Source organism: Anopheles ziemanni, chromosome X, assembly GCF_943734765.1.
Source record: "Anopheles ziemanni chromosome X, idAnoZiCoDA_A2_x.2, whole genome shotgun sequence".
In the NCBI taxonomy this organism is placed as follows: Eukaryota; Metazoa; Arthropoda; class Insecta; order Diptera; family Culicidae; genus Anopheles; species Anopheles ziemanni.
The window spans coordinates 9,328,336-9,344,981 of NC_080707.1; the positions used below are offsets into that span (position 1 = coordinate 9,328,336).

Sequence of the window (16,646 nt, forward strand, 5' to 3'; positions counted from 1 at the left end):
GGCGACTCGAGGTGGACTGTGCAGTCCGGTGACACTGTTTTTTCATGCTACAGGTTTTAAAATTTATTCGCTTCTCGAAAATATTTCAATTTCCACACAGAAGCTAGAACTCGTTTGCTACATTTACTGAGAAATAAGGGAAGAGAAGTGTATAAGGTCAATGTGAAAAATGAAAAGGGAAAATATAAAAAAAGTATCACACAAAAAAGTATAACAAGATAAAAGTATTCACAAACATGCTGTTTAGCTAAACATATTCCTTGATATTTAAAGTAGAATTACAAATTAAATGTATTGAAAAAGATTTCGTAGGTCAGGCGTTATACATTTGATAAATCAAGGGTAAACATTTAATAAGGCACCAGCAGTCATTTTTAAAGTCGTGGTTACATCTGTTTTGCGACAATTTCCTTAAAAATATGCAATATGTGGTATGCAATAGGAGATATATTAATTATTTAATTTCGACCTATCAGTATTTAAAGAATAATAAAATCATGTGTTGAAGATTGCATACCTTCTGGCGTAAATGTTTAAACAGTAAGAAGAAAAAGGGTCGAGGCTTCATTTTACATTTTGTCTAATGATGCGAGACGAATATTAAGATTAATTTAGAAACGATAGTTACATTCTCACACCATAATAACTTGTTTTGCTCAGCATAGATATTTTACTAAACTTGTCAATGTAGACCAATAAGCATGTATGAAGTAGTCCATGTCCATAATAACCAAAATAAACAGTAGAAATCAAAGTTCAAATGCAATTCGACAATAATAAAATAGTGAAACCATGTTATAAAATACATTTATATTGATTAAATGCTACCAATCATATGATTCTTGAACAGCAAATCTATTTGATTGCATTTTTAAGAAACACATTAGCGTTCTATCTTAAAAAGTGGCTTAATTTTGGAACTCAACAACATCGATATAAAGAGTGATGACGAGCTGTGGCGATCCAGCCTCTTGGTACTAACATAAAAATTCCAGTAAAAATGCAACCAATGTATCCGCTTCAACGTAGCAAATGTTGTGTCAAAAACTAACGATCTTTTTCTACTTTCAAAGTGAGATATAGATGTGAATATTGTAATACACACCCGCTTCACCTTCGCTACCTGCGGATAGGAATTAAAGCGTGAAACCCAGGGAATTGATTTCGCTTTCGCAAAAAGAAAAACAAGAAAAAAAAACAACCAGTGAAAACCGTGATGTGTTGATGGTGTGTGGAAACTAAACTGAAATAACAAACCCTCCCAGCCGCCCCCCTCCCCCCAGGCCATGTGCATCGAACCGAGCCGATCAGATAGTATACGCTTGGGTGCGCTCGGCAGTGGAAGTGCAGTGGCGGGGCGGTAGAGAAACCCGAAATCCGAGTGCTTCTAATGTGCCCTTCGATGCGTCTGCGATCCTGCTGCGGTGCAGGATTAACGCGAAGTAGTGTGTAGTGTAAGTGTGTGTGAGTGTGTGTGCTGTGTGAGTTTGGTGTGCGTGCTCGTGTGTGTGTGTGTGCGTCGAGGAAAAGTGCAGTGCAGACGAAAGATTTTTAATCATGCATCCTTCAATCTTCCTAAATGTGTTCGTGCTGCTAGTGCTAGGGAAAGGTAAGTTGTTTTTCAACCTTTGAGTACACGCAATCGATAGGATTCGGAAAACAACCCGACGGGTTTGTTTTGGTTCGGTTGCCGCCAATTTGACAAACAGTTAGTCAATAAAGTATCGGTAGAGTCACTAGGTTCAACTTGTTTTCGCAGAGAAACCTCGTCGTAGGGCAAACATTTGAAAGGCATGTACAAAACAAACTTTGATTCTCTTCAATGAGAACTATTCTATAACATACAAATGAAACAACAAAGTATCGGGAAACCCGATGTTTTTAATTGACAAATGCTTAATATTTTTCATAACGTTTGAAAAACGTGCCAAATAAGAAATCTTAAAAGCTTTACTCGATTAATTTAAACCATTTATTTGAAACAACAACTACAAAACTAATGATTTATGTAAAGGATCAAAGAAGTACATTCTCATAAGCAGTGTACTCACCAACATAACTTTGGCTCTCTTTGATTTAAACTGATTTGTGTAAGTGTTTTCTCATAATGATAAGCTTATGTAAACGTAAGGAGGAAATCAGTGGTCAAAAATGCAAAAATTACAATTGCAATTAAATGAAATAGGTTTGTAGGAAATATAACATGTTGGCGGGATTTTTAACAACTTGAAAACAACATTTCTTACTTCTACTACAAAGTCTCTATTTTCATTTCTTTTACTTTATCTCTAAACCAACGAAAGATGGCAATCAGAACTAGTCTAACCAATTCTAAATTACTACACTATCGATGCTAGAACGAGCCGTTAAAAACACTAGCAAGCTAGATTTGCAACATTGTCGCTTCAGCTTTCATTGACTAGTCCCCAACCTCTATTTAGCACGCTTCAAGCCGTGCCGGAAATGAATGTTTTGGTTTATTTTGTGCGGTACCGCTTGTGGCTCACCCTCGCTCAAAAACCAAAAACCGAAGGCTTATTTTCCAATATCCGGCTTGCCAGAATCCGCTCAAGTCGCACACCCATGCACAACTCGTTCGAAGTGAGCTCTGGGGGAACGCATTTCTAATACTTTCGGTGGCGTACAACTCCTTACTGCTTCAGTGTGGTGTAGGGAAGTAAAAGAACTGCTGAGACGCAAAACATGGACCTTCGTGCCATTCCCCGATGTGGTCAATGCCAATGAAATGTCGTCTAAATTAGCTTTTTTGTAGGCAAACTAGAAGGTAATAATAGCAGCTCACTCGAAATAGACCATCGGAAGATGTCGTTCTTGTTATCATCAACACTCCGAGCACCAGATTAATTTCCTGTTAATCGGCTTCCACCAAGACATAGCTTTAGCGCTTGCTAATTTAAACATAATAATATTAAACTGACCACAAAAAAATGCTACATCATAGACGTTTGACAAGCAAAAAGAATTTTCGTGTAAGATTGCAACATTACATTGTTTACTTTGAGAATGGAAAGAAACGCAAAAAAGACAACATCTATTTAACAGAATATAAGACAGAACATTACCAGAATATTAGATAAGCGATAATTAAATTTGGTAACGCATTCGTTTAGTAAAAAACCAAGTTGTTTTGCTACAAACAACTGTTTCAAACTACTGACAGCTGTCTATCAAAAATGATAGCAATGACATTCTACGTGTTAAAAGATCATTCCGGCACATGTGACGTCGAGTGAAAGATAACTAAAATTTTGCCAATAGTTAATCCTAAGAAAGATGTTTCAGGTTTTAAAAACTATCAATCAAGTAGCCTTCTCGGCTTATATTAAATCGTTCAACAAAACACTTAAACAAACAACAGATCATGCCCTCATTTAAATACTGCTTCCAACCAGGTCTTTCCACTGCTCGCCGAACTTAAAAACTTTGTACAAATGATAGAAATAACAAAATATAAACAGGAATGGTCTTTAACATGTTTAAAGCTGATCGTCAAAAACTAAAGTCGGTTTGTTTTTGTCATAAATTTTTACAATATACAGCAAAATTACCCATTATTGTAAGACTAACTCCACTGTATAACCCGTCGAAATTCAGAGATCAACCAAAGAACGTTGATGAATTCTATGACACATTTTAGTAAGAAGAGTGATAGAAACACAGCGTTAGATGATAACAATTGAGCTTCTTTCTAACTTAACCCTTGAAGGTTAAACATACAACTAGAAAAAACCAAATAATCTTTCAACTTAATGTAAAGATGTACGAAAAGTTCGAAAACTTATGAACACACTCTCCGATATTCCGAAGGACAGTAAGGTATTTGAATTAGTAATCGATAGAAAATCATGTGGTATTGTGGTTAAAACGAGTACACTTGTTCAATGCATCGGTTGTGTCAAGGGTTTTACTCTTTTTGCTCACACTCTGTCGTTGGTTATTCCACTTTTTACCAGCTAAATGACGTTCTCCCCGCTCAGTCAACAGCTCGTTAACCCTGCTGTGAAATGTGTCCGAAAAGAACAACCACAGGAATCGAGGCAAGTCTGGTCAGACTTACGAAAAGAACTAAGCGTTTCAATACACCATGTGTGGTGATGTGTTCGTACATGCACATTTCACTTCCATCGATAGCGGAACTGTTCGTCTATGGCATGTCACATCGCATCGCAGGGTTTTGGGGTACGTCTAATTCTCGCCAAACGTGGGGTTTGGGGGATGGGAGGGATGCAAAAAGGAAAGTCGCACTAAATTCATTAAATATGGAGATTTATCGCCCGGAACCTGACAGTTTTTTTTTCGGGGCGGTAAAAAAAAACCCGTGCGTGGTTCGAATTGTTTTTCCATAGTGCGATGCGCTATGGGCTACCGATGGATCCGACGTACTTCACCATCCACCACCGCACCAGTAACAACATTGCACTGCCCCTTCCTTCCTCCACCCGAGGTATGTCGTGAACATAGCGCGAAAACTCCGCTCGTACTACGCCAGAAACTGTGCCGGAAGTGGTAGTCGGTTTCGGGCCGTGATCTCGCTGCAAACGCCCACACCGCCTCGCCACTGCCCACTTCCGCCACCGACCGCCCCCCCCATTCAACATCCGGACCTCCGGCGTACGCATGCACACGCTATATTTTATTTATTTTACCCACCACATCCTCGAAAGCGAGCGGGCTTCACCGTCACCGTTTCCGGCCCGGGGAGGAAAAACGCCGATCGCCATCGCACCCGAATGCTCAATGGCGGGCAAAGTTGATTAGAATTCATCCGCAAACGAGCTGATTGACACATTCTCGCACAACCACAGGCACAAGGCTGGCGTGCAGGACGCAGGATGGACGGTGTGTCACGAACGTTTGCCGAGTGCATCCGGTGTCCGTCCTCCACCCGGGCCGGGCTATCAATCTGGCGTGGACCGTAATCGATCCGATTAAATCGAAAGCAACAACGCGTACGACGATGGCACGCTCTGCTCCGTGCGAGTCGTCAACGGTACGATTTTTGATCTGCTCCGATGGCTCGATCTCCCAGCATCGGGATCGTCGTTGCCGTATCATCTTATGAGCAATTCCCCCCTTTTGCTACGCACATGCTCTACATGCTTAATGATAATCTGATTCAGCAATCCAAACAACAACAGAGAAATTGATTCCACTCTCAGCTCAGCCTAGCGAACGTTGTCAGCAAACGGAGGAACGGAAAGTTGGGCTAAATGTTCGTCGGTTGATTGTCAGAGAAATATCTCGCTTCCAAATTAAGGCTAACTTATTGGGATCATTGTCTAAATATGTATGGTCTAATCCACAATAAGAAGTGTAAAGCTATATTCATCAGGTAGCGTTTTAACTCTTTTGGAAAACAAAAAACAAAACTAAAGCGAGCGAACAAAGAAACATCGTTTGACAGAAATACACGGTGTCTAATATATTCTCATACAAATTCAAACATCAATTATTCCATATCACAAAGTAGAATTTTCATTGGAGTTTCTTTTTTATCTTAGCTTCATCATGAGAGATCAATTATAGTATTGGTTTTGGAAAAAAACCCCTACCAACATTTTTTCATCATCTTCAAACGAATTTCAAAACCATTCCATGCGACACGCTTGACTTTTACTAGTTTTCCATCGCAATTTAAAGAGTTGTGCCATCGAGTTGGGCCGAAGTGAGACATGTTTTAGTTGTTTACATTTGAAAGCACATATGGGCATTTGGTTGAGATCTTGCGATCAGGAAATTTTGCTGTTATAAGTTATTAATCAGCTAAGCTCATCATTCTTTCCCTATATGTTTCCTTTGTTTGACACGTTTTACGATAAAAATAAGGATTTTTTGTCAAATTTTTAATACATCACCACAAATCATGGTGAGAGCTATGATTTTTAATCATAAAACTTTTCTATTAATATTCAGAATACTCTTGAACCTATGACAACACGCCACACAAGGTGTGTCGAAAGTAAGCGAGTTGCTTTTTATGCTTTTTTAAGTTAAAGTTTTTAATACTCCATCAAACCTGCCATTTGTTTTGGGAGGTTGACATCTCAAGTCTTGTAAAAATATATTGCACGAGGCCTTTTTGGAGGCATTGATATCAAGGCTCAGTTTACTTTTCTTTGTCGAGTTCGTTCCTCGACAATAACTAATAATTACGATAAGTTTCCAGGTTCTTAAAATTGTATAAATTAGTTTGTGGTTGTTTTTCTTCGAGGTTTGCTGTTTTCCTCTCAACAAATTTATCATCTTTTATTATTAATAAACAGTATTTTATTTTATGTTTAATTAGATACAGTGAAATGTTAGAAAAATATGTAATATTTTCCTCTCAACAAATTTATCATCTTTTATTATTAATAAACAGTATTTTATTTTATGTTTAATTAGATACAGTGAAATGTTAGAAAAATATGTAATATATAATATAAAATATGTTTTCCCCATGGCTTGATGAAAAAAATGTACTGATATTTATATGACACCGTGTAAATTTGACTTTCTTATCTCTTTCTATACAGTAGTTTTTTTTCACTTCTTTTGCCGTTTCAACCATTATTATATTTTCTAGTTCTAAAAGGAAACACCGTTCATACTTCTCCCGCGGAACCGATAAACCCTAAATGACACACCAATAACCGCAAAACACCTAAAGCCAGTGGTTTATCGCAAATGTCTTCTAAATTAAATTTTATAAACCCCTAAAACAATGGAACACCGGTCGCTAGAGCAGAAAAGGGCGGTGAAAAGGCTGCCCTGACGTTGACGACTCGATTGTGATGGATTAACTCCATTACTTAGTGGGTAATCGTTTCCATGAATGATCGATGGCTTCTAAAGTCCAGGATTTCCTCCCGGGTATTTGCTGTGGCGACCGGAGTGTCGTCGCTCGGGAAAATCTTGAGGCAGCCGGGGTTTGTTTTATTTTTATACGCTCGGTGCTCTATATTTCATGCTCGGCGCTGTATCTAGCTGGATAGTTTACTTCAAACTCTGGTGTGAGTCGTCTTTTCAACCATTTTCCATTGAGTTATCTCGGTGGTTTCAGAAATCAATTACTTTTGTCGTACTATTTTACTGAGTTTTATAAGTTAATTTTTGGGATAATGTTCTCCTCTTTATTTCTTCTCTGGAATTTATCATAACGATCTCACTTTTTTTTTAAATAAAGCTGTTTATATGATATAAAAACAATTTAATTTGAATGTAATCTTTTTTAAAGTGACTATAACAGTTTATCAAGAGGTTGAATCAAATTAAATTGGTAAGGATCCACCACTCATGAATCAAGCCCAAACCAATTTTCACTTGTAAAAATCGATACTGAAACTTACATTACAATATAATGGCAGTGTAAAGATAAAGCAGAAGTAGCTACTCATAGAACACCGCTCGAAACGATGTACAGACAACAAGAAATGGGAGAAATGAGTGGCGAGTCCTGGCAAAAACAATAATTTGATTATTGTGTATGCTTTTGGCTCATTTTCCGTAAGCAAAAGAATATGTATATGCTCGTTCTTGATAAATCATTGCAGCTAGCCGTGGTTCATGTGGTTCCACCCGCGGTCACGGAGCGAAAGATAATGGATATACTTTTTTTTTCCACGCCCCGCACGCCACGCTTCATACATTCTGATGTTCTAATTCCTATTCATTCCTCTTTTCTTAACATCGTTCATTAATCGTGCCGACCGGGGCCAGCAGTCGCTGTACGCAAGCAGCGTGTTCCGGTTCCGTGGTGCCAGGCAACGCATCAAATGCAAAATCACTTCCTGCGCCTGCACCTTACGAAATCGCTATCATCGATCGCGCCGGATTTCTGAGGCAAAGCTAGGGGTTGCCTTCGGGGGGTGGTTGGCTCCCTTCATTGTGCTTCCATTTGTCGTACGCAAGCTTTTGTCACCCGGTTCCATTCCAATCATCCCCCACCCCCAGTTCTCCCGCTATCTCCCGGACCGAACGCCTTTGCTGATCTTTCCACCTAAGGCATGCACCGTTGCGAGAAAAAGCGGAGCTTACGAGCAAAACGAAGCGACGACTACGTCCTTCCCGAAAGACACATGAATAACACCAGCAAAACTCTTCGAAACGATATCAATTTATTACTCTACTTTGTGCCCCGCGAGAATGAATACCTTTTGTGCCGGGAACCGAGGGGAAGGGGGGCTTTCGTCGTCGTGCGAGAAGGAACCGTTGCGGCAGACGGAGCATGAGCTAGATACCAGGCACATTCGCTGCACCCCCCTCATCCAAGAGTGCGCACATACTTCATCTTATATTGCGATCGATTAATAGTGCGAATACCTTCGGAGTCGTCCACTCCACGCAGTAGGTAGCACAAGTTGTCGTAGAACATATTTTAGAGGAGCAAAATTCGGAACTGTGCTCAACGAGTTGGAAATATTAAAGCTCATCACGGGTGCTCTGCGTGATATGTTTATGAGAAATTTCGTTACATGAAAGTCAAATTCGTCAAAGTTAAGAACTTTAAAATGTAATTTAAGGCAATATGCCCCCTTTGAGCGGAAAATATTAAGTTTTTGTAGACCATTCACGGAAAATACAGAAATTGCTCACAGTTCGATTCTCTAACTTCACTTTTTTTTTTATTTTTGTCGTCACAAATACAAGGCAAAGATATGAAGCCGTCGATGTTCAATATATGTTAAGTAACATATTAGAGATGCAATTAAAAAAAACATTGGTATAGCTAAATCTATTCTGCATGATTTCATTAATTATGTTTCTTTCTCGATGGAGACGCCTAGTGTTTTTTAGTGTCTTGATGGAGACGCCGAGTAATGGAGACGCCTACTAATGGAGACGCCTAGTTTTTTGTTTCGATGGAGACGCCTAGTAATTTGTAAATTGTCCTCATGGTTTGAATCATATTAAAATTAGAATAACTTAACTAAGCAGACTGACTGATGCACTGAGCATCATAATAGAACACATACCAGACTAAAATGTAATGCCAACAACGTCTCGCAACTACGTACACTTTTGGTTCGGCAATTTGTCAATACACAATTTGTTTCAACTGCGAGTTGTCAATTGATATGATTTTCTTCATGTTTTAAAAATTACAAGCTTCTTATCTTAAAGTTCAAAAAGTGTTGAAAACAGTATTAAACATATAAATCACGGTAAATATGTATAAGAAAAAAATGCACAAGAGTAGTGAGTGTTAATTTTCATCAACATTGGACTTGGAGCAAATGAATCTTAGAACTGACTGGATTCTGAATTTGAATATTGTGATTGGTTCTTAGTTTGTCTCTGTTGCTTGATGAATGACAGTGATTTAAAAGAGTTATAAAAATTCATCCCCGAGGATGATGAAGCTCGTCATGGAGTTTAATATCACGAAACTTGAGTAAAAATAGATGACAAATTTTATTTTATTTTTTTAACTTAAAAGAATAACAAACAATATCCCAAGTAACCCATGTTGTGGAGAAAAGTGCAAAGCGAAGTTTTTCGACATGATGCAGAAGTATTTCATTATTATCTTCCTCCCGGCGGTATACGGACACTACGAACATCGCTGGCGAAGACTGGCGCTTGCAGTTACGGTGTTTGTTGTCATCTCTGCTACTGTCGCTGTTGTCGATCTATAGAATATGAGTCACGTCTTCGGCTTTCTTCGCTTGTGTTTCGAGCTGGCGTCGTAACGCACACGAGCGTAGGGTTTTCCGATAACTGAGCGTGGATGAATGTGTAAAGAACCCGTTTTGCGTGTCTTATTTGGCTAAAGACTGATTTATCGCCTCGAAACTAACGTTATCCGCCAGCTTAGAACTCATGCATGGGAAAGGAGTTGGGGAATAAAATGGTAATTTTCTTGACTGCTATTTATTGCCAAGATTAACGCGAGTGTTTTCTGGGTGCTTGCTCGACTCAAATGGGGAAGCAAGTCATGCTGAAAGAAACAAACACGAGAGTGTGAAAGATACCAAATTTGTTTTGTAAACTTGAAAAATTTGGGTTGCTAGAAAAGAGATAAATGAAATAAACAGACCTGCTCATTTATCGCTTCTTTAGTTCGGTCTTCCTCTTTAGTTGCTCATTGTTCAATTATGACATAGCATTTCAAAATACTTTACCCTCCATGCTGCATGGTGGGTTTTAAGAAGTTGTTCTTCCTTTGTTGGTTTTTGTTTTGCTCCAGGGAAAAAAAGTGTACACAGTGGCATCATGGAGCAGTAGCATTATAATTTCCCCTAACGAGTAAGCAGGTTAAGCTGCTACTTCAGGCTTTTCTTCGTCGGAAAATAGTGTGCCGCTTTGGCTTTCCCTTTGCAATCGAACCGGAAAGTGCTTACACCGACGGGTAAGTCACGATTCCGTTCGCGACCGCCCGAGCATCCGAAAATAACATCCTCCTTTGGCACAATGGCGATATCTGATTTACTGCTCTTTTACCCCCGGATGCTTCCTCCCCACCAGGTCTCTCTCAACCTTGCATTCCGGTTTTCGGGGGCTCCAGCCGTGAATCTGGCTCCAGTGAGTCTGCAAATCAATCGATGCAACCGTCTCCGGAGGGTATTTTTCTCGGACATGGCAACGGCGGAGCCCGACGGAGGTCGAGCTGAGTTGGCGCCACCGAGTTCTCCACTCTGTCGCATCGATCGGGATCGGGAGGCGAGGAAAAAGTTCTACCATTTCTCGCTCGCTCCGGTGGGGGGTTTGAGTTCTGCGATTGGCCAATTGCCAGAGTCGCGTTGGCGCCAGCACTTGGTTTATCCTCCTGCTCCTGCATGCCATCCCCTTGTGGACGCGTTCTCCCTTTCATTTTGCGCATGCAGTGCAAACCCGGGTTTTCATTCTAATTGTTTCCTTCTCTTCAAAAGCCCAACAGATGTTTTCACTGTGGCTTACGCGCGTTTTGACAAACGTCAAGTGCTGAGATGATTAGAGATATAAACATTTACGCCTTACGGGTTTATTTACTCGATTCGGAACCGCGATGAGTCACTTTGATGCAACGAGGCGTTGTCGGTCATTTGTTTACGGCTTTTTTTGTGAAACTTTATCAGAAAATATGCCGAATATGTTTGCAAATAGATTTACCTAAACACTTCTTTCGTTCCAAGAAGGGGAAAAACTTGTTTATGCCGTAAATAATAAAATAAAATAAAAATCAAGCAAACATGCATCAAGTATTTCAATAAGTTACTTTAAAAATAATGAAAAGGCTTGGATTCATAATTTTAATATTGTGGTAGTGGATTCAAACATAAAAATATCCTCATCAGGGGACGATACCGATACACCGGCTAATGTAGGGAAGAACACACTGCTAAACACGCAAGATACCCAAATTTAAAAGCAAAACACTCAAGATACCGAAATTAATAGAGTATGACACTAGTTCAGCTAAATTATTTCATGGTACAATAGTTATCGATATTTAATATTGAAACATAAGAAGTTAAAATTCATTCTCACAATTGAAAATTACGTGTGGTGAAGAGTTCTATAAAAAAAAATATTTTAAATGCAATCTGACAGTTTTAATGTCATATTATTACTTTTTTACAATAGAAGAAAGGGTAGAAAGTCGATGTATGAAGATTGGGATTATTTTTCTTCAATCGAATGAGAGAAATAAAAGTTTTCCACTTAAAGCGGGGGATGATGCCCCACTTTATCTTTCTCATTCCTGCAGAAAAGTATTATAACTACCGCATTGATAGGTGAAAACAGTTTTGATAACAAAATCCATCTAACGGAGTATAATGCCTGTTTCGTATTTGTTTCTCACTCAACGAACATTCATATCTAAACGTTCCTCAGTACATGAATACCCTTCAATAGTATTTCTCAATGCTTTTAGATTGTTTCCGAACAGGTGTATTACTTATTCGACATTCGAGAATTCCAAACTTTCTTGTACATCAAACTTTATTTTTCCTTTTCAATCTACCTTTGCTTCTCCAATCTACCGAATTGCCAGAATTTCGTATAAACCAAATCACTGCACAAGTCCAACACCGTCGGGAGTCTCTAAAGTCCCATGGGCCATTGTTTAGCGCCTGCTGCTGCTGCTTCTGCAGAATGGCAGAATAAAACTACCCGAAACATACCCTCGGAGATTGATTTCTTCGTTTTATTCGGCTGCAATCGCCGAGAATGTGTTGTGTGTTGCAGAGCCAATTTACGACATCACTATTTTCCAGTGTCGTGTTTTCTTTGCCCCCTCCCTCCCAGTCCATCACGTTCAATTGTCTTTCTTCTTTATTAGTCGCACGGATACTTCAGCTTCGGCCATGTATCGTTCGCATCGTCTTGGTGTGTGTGTTTCTTTTTATTTTTATCATAGAACATTGATTTTATTTTATAATATATATTTTCGCTCACATTCTCCGCGATACTTCTCCTAGGCACAATCGGCATCTTGCAAGCCATAGCATGTCTGCAAAAATATTGAAGCGAAAAAAAAACAAAGGAAACGGATTTGGAATTCCCGGAATAATGGTACCCCGGAGCCAAATCTGCTCCGCAAACGAATCAATCGACAAGAAGTTCGCATTCCGACGGTCGAGCGAACCCGATACCGGAGGAAGAAGTGAACGAGGAAGTGTTTTCGGTTCGCTTTTTTTCTGTTATTGTGTGTTGTGTGACGAAAAAAAAGGGGAAACGGAAAGACAGAAATGAAATATCCTTCGAGGCGTTTGGCTCATTGGAACGATTTCGTTCATGCCTCGTGCCGGCGGAACGAACCGGAAAAGGGCACCGGGTGGGACCTGAGCTAGACGTTTCATAACCAATTCGTTGCGCCGTCGGCCATAAGAGGCGTGGACCCGAATCACACACACACTTTTTTGTTTTGTTTCTTGGCTTTCACTTGACACGCTGCGCCGTTTCCACGAGATCGACTTTTTCGCACGGTTTGTCATGACTGGCATCACACACGTTCTCTAATCTGGTATAGGAACTGTTTTGATACAGCCTGTTACGAGCGCCGAAGAATTGATAAAGACGTAACAAATAAATAAACTGTTGGGTTTACCCCTATTAAGTTTAATTGTCATAGTTTTTAATTACTTACGTACAAGTACAATAGATGTGTTAAAATATAACACACATTATTTCAGTTATTACTAAATTTTCCTAGGAACAAGTATTTTTGTGACTGCACTTAAAAGTGTTTGAATTTGTTAACAGTGTTAACAAAATACACTGTTAACAAATTCAAACACAGAAAAAAACCATAGCATTAATCATCATTTTCTTTGAAAGTAAATTCAAAACTACATCAAATGATTTTGTACAGATAATCAACATTTCTTAAAGTTTTATAACTTCTAAAATTTATACGTGGTTGACTGATTTTTTTTATTTGATAAAAGTGTTCCTGCAATAGCAAATGTAATTAATTGTGAAAGAATAATCGGAGACGCTCCAAGCTAACTGCCAATTCAAACAAGAGACAAAATGACATTATTTTCTTCAATGTTACATAAATCAGAAGAGTGCAAGCATAAAGTGTCTAAAAGTAAACCTAAAGTTAAACTACTTCGTCCAAGCACATAACATAGAAATATTCAAATAAAAACTATAGGAAAATATTTGCCTCACACTATTACTTTTTAAAACAAAATAAATCGACATCGATATCCAGAATTTTGTGGATTACAAAACTTTTTGTAATAATTTATTGTTGCGTAAAGATTTGTATTGTGTAGTTTAGACTTAATACGAATACATGTAGCTTTCTCTGAGCACATTCGTTTTTTCATCCACTCTTTTACGTAGCCTAGTATCAAAGTTGTCTCAAAATGTTAAACATTTCCCAAAAAAAATGTTTTCCACATTTTTTGCTTTTGTAACAACGTTTTCTTAAACAATCATAACTTTCTTTCCGAATGAAATATATTTGAAAGTTGTGTTGATCCGTTCAATTTACAAATTATTTCTGTTCTTTTTCTTCTTTCGTTGATTTCTTAGCGAATTACGAGCTTAATCCAAAAGGTACCTTTTTAATTTTTCTATTACTAAGCGGTTTTAATATCGCAGATCCCCCTAATCTCATCAACCACCAACAGGCTCTCTTATACTGTCATCGGGTGATAATTCCCCTTTACGAATATTATATTGTCAAATTGATGTAAAACGTGGAACCTGAAAATATAATTAGACGAAACCTTACTGTTTCATGCCCGTTCCTCCAGCTCAATCCTTTCCAGGCGGCGTGCTCACATCTCTATCCATCCTTTTTACTGCCTTTACCTTCGCTAGCTCGAGTGTATCCACACGGCTAAAGACGCGTCCTACGGGCGGGAGTGGTTCCTAACGACAACAAAAATTATCTTCCCCATTCCATTCACCCTCGTAGGTATTCCAGTACATAAGACAAAAAAAAATCATGGTAAAAGGAAAAACCCAAAACAGCAGAAACAATGTGAAAGCACGCTACCTATCGCACGGGCTGTGTGCCAGAGGTCAGGGAGCAAAAATCACTTTGCCAAAACCCCCCACTCCCCTTGAAAATTGCTGAACGCTCCAGGCACCTGATTGAGCGCCACGGGTAGGGGGGGGGAGGGGGAAAGCGTGGAAAAACCGGTTGGGCACTTTGGCGAAGCGATAGGGAAAGAAAGAAAGAAAGAAAGATATGACGTGCGATTGGTGCGCGGGAAAGAGCAAGAGAAAACAAGCAAGATGGATAAAGTAAAGCAAAAGGCACCCTTTCCCACACCCCCCCACCCCTCGCGGTGTCCTGAGAACGAGAAAAAAAACCCCGTGAAGACAAGGGCCTGCTTATTTCATCGCCATGATAAAGCTATAGTCAAAGCGCCAAAGTAGGGTGAAGTATGGAAAGAGCCTGGGAGATAAATGAGAAAGAAAGCCTGGGGAAAGGAGGGGCAAGGGAGGGGAAAATCTGTCGAGCGAAGACGACTCGCGAAGGGGCGTAATAAAATAATCATGGCGCCAGACATTTTGACGCCGAAATATTTCTTCCCTCCATAAATTTTTCTCAATCGGTCGCAAAGTCTTCTCCTTGAGGATGTGAGTTTTTGTGTGCCTTCATGTGTATAAGTGTGTGTACGTGCTAGAAGGATGTTTGTATTTCCGTATCCTTAACATCGCTGCATGGTATCGGTCAATTCCATACCAACGTACAGCGACGCTATTCAGAACGTTGCTCCACTCCCGCTGTGTATCTTTTATTTTGATTTGTTTTTTTTTTCTTCTCTCCTTCCACTCCCTGCACCCTTCCACCCGCGTCGCGCGTTCTCGATGTCGGCAGATGATGGCGACGCCAAGGCGGTGCCTTTCATCCGGGAATGTCGTTGTGCTCTGCCGCCATCGATGACATCGTCTTGAATAAGGGACCCGGTGATACGGTGACACTCGACTATCATTTAGCTATTACCGGTGTGGCGGAGGGTGAGGTGGTGATTAGGGATGGGTGGCATCTTCCTTCCGCGCACGTGGGCTCTGGATGGAATTCAACCCCGAGAGAGATATAGGCAACTCCCGGCTGTTCGCTGTTCGACATCTTATTCACCCCAAGCGGAGGATGACACGGAGGTGACAAATTTCCGTACGAACACACTGTTGGGGGTGCGTGACGAGCAGAAGAGATACTGATAGCGAAAAAAACAAAGTGCGGATTGTAGTTCCCGATTGCCGCAAACGGGAAGGAATTGTAGAGGAGCGTAAACTAGTAGAAAGATGTTCCCCTCGGGAGACTACAACTGCACTGGAGTGATGGTTCAACGACTACAGGAGAAAAGAATTTAGAAACGTATCAAATACAAGGGCTCAAGATACGCAGCGCCCAAGAGTCGTTTCCCCCCCCCTAAGTGATACATTATCTGAAGCCCGTCCCCAGGAGAATCTATCGCCAGAACGTTCGATGAGCAGCTGCAATCGACGACACGTGACTTTATGGCGAGTGTACCGATGCTCCACTGGCTGGCCCGTTTTACGCTTTACCAGAACCGCTCGAAACTAAAGAAGAGCAAAGTGTTGATAATCGTCGCCGTTTCGTCTTAAAGGCTGCTTTTCTTTCTATCGTCCCTTTCCTTTATTCCATTCTCATCCTCGACAACTGATTATGCCGTACGATTTCGAGAAACACTGGACAACAAACGCCGCGATTTGTAACCACGTCATTGCGCACAGTGAACAACTGGGGAGAAAGTAGAAGGAGTCTGTTTAAAAAAATACGTTTTACTTCTGCTACATAACAACTTGTCTACTTTTTTATTATTGTTCTAATATAGTGGAAGGCTATGGTAAATGTACTAATTTGCCCTTAGGGAAGCTTAACCTACCTTTTTACTTGTTTAAAAACAAGTCAAAGTATTTGTTTTATAGACAAATTTTGTTAAAATGGTTGTACTAAACAAATGTTTGAAAAACGCTTAGTAGACCAAGTGTTACAAAGGTTGGTTGTCTCGCTGTTTTACTGCATTAATGTTTTACTGTCAAAAGTAGGTGACAGGCAATCCGGCACTTGCCCTGAATCAAATTGAATATTGCACTAATATAAATGTAAGCTTTAGAAGAAATAAAAAAATGATATTTAAGGAAGCTTAGTCTATTTGTCGTTGGTTTAAAAACAAGTGCTAATTTTTGTTTTACATACAAATTCAATCAAAAACGATTGTACTGAA

At 39.7% G+C, this 16,646-nt stretch overlaps 1 protein-coding gene across 1 annotated transcript in view; it reads left to right on the forward strand.

Annotated features, from left to right (window-relative positions):
* Positions 1-1,557: 1,557 nt before the first annotated feature.
* The window catches only part of LOC131290893 (carbonic anhydrase-related protein 10), a 39,233-nt gene continuing 24,144 nt past the window's right edge, over positions 1,558-16,646 (forward strand). The window contains exon 1 of the mRNA XM_058320078.1: positions 1,558-1,609. Within this exon, the coding sequence (XP_058176061.1) occupies positions 1,558-1,609 (52 nt within the window). The remainder of the gene's footprint in view (positions 1,610-16,646) is intronic.